This window comes from Vulpes lagopus, chromosome 8, assembly GCF_018345385.1.
Source record: "Vulpes lagopus strain Blue_001 chromosome 8, ASM1834538v1, whole genome shotgun sequence".
Lineage (NCBI taxonomy): Eukaryota > Metazoa > Chordata > Mammalia > Carnivora > Canidae > Vulpes > Vulpes lagopus.
This window is the reverse complement of record NC_054831.1, coordinates 3,218,051-3,225,245: the sequence shown is the minus strand read 5'-3', so window position 1 is coordinate 3,225,245 and position 7,195 is coordinate 3,218,051. Positions and strand designations below refer to the sequence as shown.

General features: G+C 56.5%; 1 protein-coding gene across 1 annotated transcript; it reads left to right on the top strand.

The window, feature by feature from the left end:
• The first annotated feature begins 527 nt into the window (after positions 1 to 527).
• On the top strand, positions 528 to 1,303 carry PRLH (prolactin releasing hormone). Its single transcript, XM_041766093.1, has 2 exons — positions 528 to 627; positions 1,140 to 1,303. The coding sequence occupies exons 1-2, from the start codon at positions 528 to 530 to the stop codon at positions 1,301 to 1,303; spliced, it is 264 nt and encodes an 87-aa protein (XP_041622027.1).
• The last annotated feature ends 5,892 nt before the right edge of the window (positions 1,304 to 7,195 follow it).

Below are 7,195 nucleotides of genomic sequence, written 5' to 3'. Positions count from 1 at the left end.
CGCCTGCCCAGCTGCACGGCACACGCACACCCCCCTCCAGACAGACAGACAGACTGAGGCAGTTCCCACACAGCCCACCTCTCGGCACCCACGGCTTACACCCTCCCAGGATCCTTCTGACGGGAGGGTCGGTGCAGACACGTGTGAGCCCCTCGGAGGCTGACACACTCAGGATCGCCTCAGGTAACACTGTCAGAGGAGGGAACGAAGCCCCCGGGGGTGTTGGGGGGACTTTGCAGGGAGCCAGGTTTGCCTGCCGGATTCGCGCTCGGATGGGAGGCGCACACGCTGCAGCCTGGCTGCACACGCATGCACTCCACGTGTGCGCACGCTCTCGTGTACACCGGCCGGCACGCACACTGTCTCGTCCATATGTGCACACTATGCACACCCTGTCACACATACCGTGCTCTCGTCAGCTGAGGCTGCCGCTTTCGTGTGCGGAACACAGCTCCTGCCTTTTGCCCCAGGTTGTGCCCTCCCGTGCCGATCCCACCTCCAGCGGGGCCTGAGCCAGGAGCCCGGGGATGAAGGCTTTGCACGCCTGCCTCTGGTGCCTGCTGCTGCTGGGCCTCACCCTGCTGGGGGCCGCCCCCCAAGGCCACCCGCATTCCATGGAGATCCGCAGTGAGTGCCCGCCTCCCTCACCCCCACCCCTCCACCCCCAGGGACCCCGGCGGGGACCTGGTCACCTCCTAACCAGGTGGGGGGGAATGGCCTTGCTAGGTGGCTCAGCTCTAGGAGGGGGTGGCCTTTCCCCGGAGTGGCTCTGCTCCCTGGTGCCCCCGCCCCTGCATAGCACACAGTTGAGGGGGTCACTTCCTGCCCCCCCGGGGCGGCCAGGGCCAGAGCTGCCTTTTCCCAGCCCTGGCACGAGAACCTGGGGTGGGGGGAGCTGGGTGGGGGGAGGAAGGGATTGCTGGTGACTTTGAATTCCCATTTCCCAAAGCCACCCACTCCCCAGCACTGACCTCACCACGCCCCCTGGGTGTCCCTGGTCTGCATGTGGGTCCCGGCAGGGCCCGGGCCAGTGGGCAGCACGGAGCCAAGAGCCCCCGTGGGGAGCACTGGGCCCTGTGCACCCAGGCAGGGGGACGCACCACCCACACCCGCACCCTGCTCTGGCCCTTCCCTTCCAGCCCCTGACATCGATCCTGCCTGGTACACGGGCCGCGGAATCAGGCCCGTGGGCCGCTTTGGCCGCAGGAGAGCAGCCCTGGGGGATGCGGTGAAGCCGAGCCTCTGGCGCCAGCCCCCCTGCCTCCCCCTGCAAGAAGGTGCTGAGCCCTCCCAGGGCGGGTGACGGCCCTGCACGCAGTGGAATAACCCCAGGAGCCCCCCCAACCCGCGCCCTCCACTGGCTACATCCCCTTCAGTCCTAATAAAAGCAGCTGGTCTTGTATAGGTGTGTCTTTGTGGTGGCAAAGGGGAGCTGGTCTCCCTCCTGGGACGTTAGCCTAGAAGGACACTCAGCCCAGCAGCCCAGAGGCTCCATGACTTGCCCGAGGGCACCCGGCCCTGAGTAGGGGAGCTGGGCCCTTCCGGGCTCACCTGCAGCCCATCGCACGTGTGCCCTCCACCTCGGCCGCCCTGAGTGGCTTCTCAGGCTGCACACTGCACCACCTGGGCAGGAGGACGGATGGCACAGCCCCTCGGCCTGGCCTGTCCCTCCCTGAGCCCCATCCCTTTTACCTCCCTTGCTGGCACTCAGAGGAGGAAGAGAAGTGTGAGCTGCTTATTTCTTTTCTTTTTTTTTTTTTTTTTGAAAGATTTTATTTATTTATTCATGACAGAGAGAGTCAGAGACACAGGCAGAGGGGGAAGCAGGCTCCCTGCGGGTCCAATGTAGGACTCGATCCCCGGACTCTGGGGTCACACCTGAGCTGAAGGCACAAGCTTAACTGCTGAGCCACCTGGGCATCCCGAGCTGCTTGTTTCTAATCAACAGCAGGGGGCTTGAACCTAAATGAACCACAATGTGTCCCTTTACCTCCTGTATCAATTCATGCCAAGATGTCCCATGTCCTGCCTCCGATGTAGGTTGCTTTGGTGCCAGGGCCACATCACCACTCACGGGGCAGCTGAGCCCAGCTCCTGACTCTGGGACTCAGTTTCCACACCTGAACACGCCAGGACAGTAACACCTGCCTCATTCCAGGGGGCAGGCAGGCACAGCACCTGCTTGCAGCCAACACAGTGGGTGTCCCGTGTAAACGCCTTCCCAAGGCTGGCTCCAGCCCAGCGTGCAGGAAGGAGGGTGGTGGGGATGGGCCCGTGCGTTTACTTCCAAACCCAAAGCTCGTGGGCCTCTGCCTGCACCCTGCCTGCAAGGTCTCAGGAGCCCCCGCTGACCACAGGGCACAGTCGACACCCAGGAGGCCTCAGAGCAGGCCTGCGGGACCCCAGACCCCAGATGTCCCTGCTCCAGTTCAGGGAAGATGGGCCTGTGGCTCACCAGACCTGGAGAGGACGCAGAGTGGCCTCACTCCCCAGCCACAGGGGGCCTCAGGGAAGGCAGAGGTCAGCCCCTCCCAGGGAAGAGCCCCTGCTACGTGGGCACCTGCCCAGGGTGGAGTGAGCGAGGGACCGGGAGGGGTCAGGGGGGGCTCCAGCTGCTGGACCAGGCCTGGAAGCGTGGGCAGCCAGGAAAGCCGTCTGGCACTTCCTCAGAAAGTCGGAGAAGTCGCCATATGGCCCATAGCACCCCGGGGCGTGGACCCGAAAGAACAAAGAACAGGTGTTCCAACAAATATTTACACGGAAATGTTCACAGCGGCACAGTTCACAGTAGGCAAAAAAAAAAAAAAAAAAAAAGTAGAAACAGCCCAAATACCCACCAACAGATAAGAACGGATAGAATGTGGTCCGGCCACACCGCAGATTATTGTTCAGCCATAAAGAATAAAGGACCCAGTTGGGCCGAATGCTACGGCTTGGGTCCTTGAGAGCGTGATGCTGAACCGGAGAAGCCAGACGCAGAAGCCCACGCTCCGCGTGACCGGATCTCCACGAATGTGCGAGACAGAGTCAGAGGCGGAGAGTAGATCTGGACTCAGGTTCCGAGGTCGCGGAGTGCTGTAAATGTGCTAACACCACTGAATTGCATTTTTTTTTAAGTGTTCGCAACCCGGGGTGGGGCTCAGACAGGGCAATGCAGGGGTGTGGGGACGGGCTCCGGAGCACGGCACCCCGGGCAGGCGGCCCCAGGACACTGCCACATCTTCTGTGCCGGGGTGGGCGGTTTCACGGTTCCTACAACTTAATTACGAAAGTTTCCGAGCACACAAGACAGTTCGAAAAGTCACCTAATGAGCATCCACGTGCCCTCCGCTTAGACTCAACGGTCATTACCATGTTTTCTCTCTCCCTCTCTCATTTGGAAGTAAGTTGTAGACATCATGACATTTCTCCTAAGTATTTCCACGTGTTTCTCCTCAAAATAAGGACAGTGTCCTACATAACCACAAAATCACTGTGCCTGAGACATTTTCTTTCGAGTAATTCCATAATATCATGTGGTTTCCAGTCTGTATTCAAAAATCCCCAAGTATGGACAAAAAGTCTTGCCTGTCTTTCTTTTTTTTCCTCTTTTTTTCTTTTATTTCCTTCCTTCCTCCCTTTCTTTTTCTTTTTTCTTTCTCTTTCTTTCTTTCTTTCTTCCTTTTCTTTCCTTCCTTCCTTCCTTTCTTTTTTTCTCTTTTTTCTTTTTATTTCTCCTTTCTTTCTTTCTTTTTTCTTTCTCTTTCTTTCTTTCTTTCCTTCCTCCCTTTCTTTCTTTTTTCTTTCTCTTTATTTCTTTTCTTTCCTTCCTTTCTTCCTTTCTTTTTTTTTTTATTTCTCCTTTCTTTTTTCTTTCTTTTTCTTTTCTTTCTTTCTTTCTTTCTTTCTTTCTTTCTTTCTTTTTCTTTCTTTCTTAACCAGGCTTCAATCTAAATTCACTGTTGCAGTTAGTACTGCTCATTAGTCCCTGATCCTCTTCTTTCGTCGTGATATTGACTTTTACAAGAACCCAGACACATTATCCTGTATTATGATCCGGTGTGTGACGTGTTGATCCATCCCTGGAGGGCTGTTACCTTGTTCTTGTTCCTCATTCTTCTCTCCCTGCATTTCCTGTGGTCTGAGAGCGAGATCCAGGGCCTCAGCCGGATTCAGTTCCTCACTGGGGACAGCAGAACCCTGTCTCCCTTCTGTTGCACCACATCTGATGGATGGTCCAGGCCCCACTTGGAGAGATGCGGGTCTGACCCTCCCCTCACTGTATGCTTGAGGCAGCACCCCGAGCCCCGAGCCAGTGATCCAAGCACCCCCTGAACATCCCTGCTGGGAACAGATGACCCCTCCGGTGGGTTGGTGGGTCGAACAAAGGAGATTTTCCAATTCCTTCCCCACTGATAAGCTGGATTCTTCTAAAGGAGGTATTTCTCTCCCTCTTTCTTTTTGTTCAACACCTTACAAATAATTTTTGATGCTCAAATTGTCCTCAGTTTGGTCAGTGGGAGCCCCAAGAAGAGAATACATATTTTTTCAGTCGGCTGCACACCCAGTGTGGACCTCACAACCCTGAGATCAAGACCCGAGCTGAGATCCAGAGTCCCACCGAGCCTCCCTGGTGCCCTGGAAATAAATTTTTAAAAGCAGAAGGATGGGCCCCTGAGTCAGGCCCTCTGGGCTGTTAAAAAGCAAAAATCAAACATTTGAAAATCTAATTGGCTTTATGAAGTGACTCAGGAATCGGGCAGCATTCGCTCTAGCCGGTAGAGAGGTGCTCCGCCCAGGAGCAGAAAAGGAAAGGTTTTTAAAGGCAGAGAGAAGAAGAAAGAAAAAAAAAGGCAGAGAGAAGACTTTTTTATTTTTTTTATTTTTTTTTTAATTTTTATTTATTTATGATAGTCACAGAGAGAGAGAGAGAGAGAGGCAGAGACACAGGCAGAGGGAGAAGCAGGCTCCATGCACCGGGAGCCCGACGTGGGATTCGATCCCGGGTCTCCAGGATCGCGCCCCGGGGCAAAGGCAGGCGCCAAACCGCTGCGCCACCCAGGGATCCCGACTTTTTTATTTTTTAAGAAATTTATGGGCATCACTTGCCTTCCTAAGGGGGAAGGGGTCTTTCAGAGGATTGCCTCCGGGACATTCCAGCTTGACAGGTTAAAGGTCTCATTCCAGGGGGATTTGAAACTGCAGTTGGGTTAAGTACTAAATCTTGCTTGACTGACGCCTTAGCATCAGTGGCTCCATTAGGGCCTCGTGGTTTCCTTCCTGGCAGTGCAAAGGGGCCTCTTCCAGGGGGGCTGGAGAGACACCTGCCACAGCAACAGAAGATGGGGAAAGGGTACGGTCCCAGGCAGGTCAGCAGGCCTCCTCTTAGGGGCACCTACCAAAGCTGGAGCCTCCTGCCACCACTGTACACGCCTATGCACATGTGCACACGCACACACACACACAGCTCCAGAGAGGACCCAGCTCCAAACTCGGGCTGAGCAGGGCTGCAGCAGCTTCCCAGGCCGCGGGCAGCACAGGGGGCTCCCAGGTTGGCCTCCCGCGGGACCCGAGGCCATTGCACACCTGCAAGTGGTATTCCTGAGGAGTCTTCTCGGGGAAATGCCGCCGGCCCCCTGGGTGCATCTCTAGGCGTGCTCTCCGCCCACTGCCCCCCGCCCCATGCCCCATCACAGGGGTCCGGACAGAGCAGAGGTGAGGTGGGCTCTCTCCAAAGCCTGGCACACAGACCCTTCCATACACACCTGTCAGCTGGGGTGGAGGCTGGCTTTGGAAAGTCTGCCTTCCCTTTACGTCTCAGCGGAAGAAATTGTTTCCATCCTCTTGTTTGGACACACGTTTGTTGAGCACCTGGCATGTGTCAGATGTTGCACCAGGCACCGAGCACCCCAGAGAAGGAAGGCTAGAACCTCTGCCCTCCGGGTGGTTCCCCACCTTGCCAGCATATTAGGTTCACCTGGGAGGGCTCCAAATGCCCGGAGCCCAGGGCCAAGCTGCACCGCAGACCGTTTATTTACTTATTTTTAAGAATTGATTGATCGATTGATTTGACAGAGAGAGGGAGGGAGAAGCAGGCTCCCTGCTGAACAAAGAGCCAAATGTGGGGCTCAATCCCAGGACTCCAGAATCATGACCTGAGCCAAAGGCAGATGCTTAACGGACTGAGCCCCCCAGGAGCCCCGTGCAGACGGATCTGAGCAAAGCCTGTGGTGCACAAGGGGGGCTGCAGCAGAGGCTCCCAGGTGATTCCAACACAGGGTTGAGCCACCTGCCGAGTAGGGAGTAGGGCGAGGAGAGGGAGAGGAGAATCACAGCTGGGCGATGGGGAACGTGAGCTCCAGGAGCACAAGGAGCCCCATCCGGTCTAGGGGCACCACGGAAGGATGCCCGGTGGAAATCCACCCAAGGATATGCTTCATTTTTTTTAAGATTATTTATTTATTCATGCACGACAGAGAGAGAGAGGGGCAGAGACACAGGCAGAGGGAGAAGCAGGCTCCATGCAGGGAGCCCGATGTGGGACTCGATCCCAGGACCCCGGGGTCACGCCCTGGGCCCAAGGCAGGTGCTCAACCCCTGAGCCACCCCGGCGTCCCAAGGATATGCTTTAATAATAAATTCTAGCGCAGTGATACCAGCTTGACAAAACGGAGGGGGATAGGCATAGATACGTGGGCATCCTACACGCAACATCCTTATCTGCCCACTTCCTGTTGCATCAGTCAGCTCCTCGGAAATCTCAAAGCCCCGCCTCTAGCAGAGCTGGTTCGGTGACCCTTTGCCCTTGAGCCGGGGTTGCCCTGAGCGATGCTGGAGGGCCATCTAGTGGCCGGGGGCGACCTCAGGTCCCGCTGCGGCCCAGGTGGGTCCCACCAGGTGGACGCAAGGGGTCCCCAGCCCTGCTGCAGGGGGTCCCACCAGGTGGACGCAGGAGGTCCCCAGACATGCTGCAGTGGGGGTCCCACCAGGTGGGCGCAGGGGGTCCCCAGCCCTGCTGCAGGGGGGAGGCCTGGGGAGAGCATGAGCACGAGGACACAGCTGGGCACCCCCAGGGACTCACACCCCACGTACCTCATCAACTCGGGAATAATCATATGAAAGAAAAACCATGCGACTTAACTACAGTCAGAAACTGCCACCAATGACATTGTTTAAGAAAAATCAGTGTGTGAGTGGAAGTCTGGGTTGCAGGCCC

What these genes read in the sequence shown, in the direction of transcription:
- PRLH (XM_041766093.1), top strand. Translation starts at nt 528, where the DNA reads ATGAAGGCTTTGCACGCCTGCCTCTGGTGCCTGCTGCTGCTGGGCCTC. An exon ending in GCATTCCATGGAGATCCGCA is followed by an intron (nt 628 to 1,139) that starts GTGAGTGCCCGC and finishes CTTCCCTTCCAG; the next exon opens with CCCCTGACATCGATCCTGCC.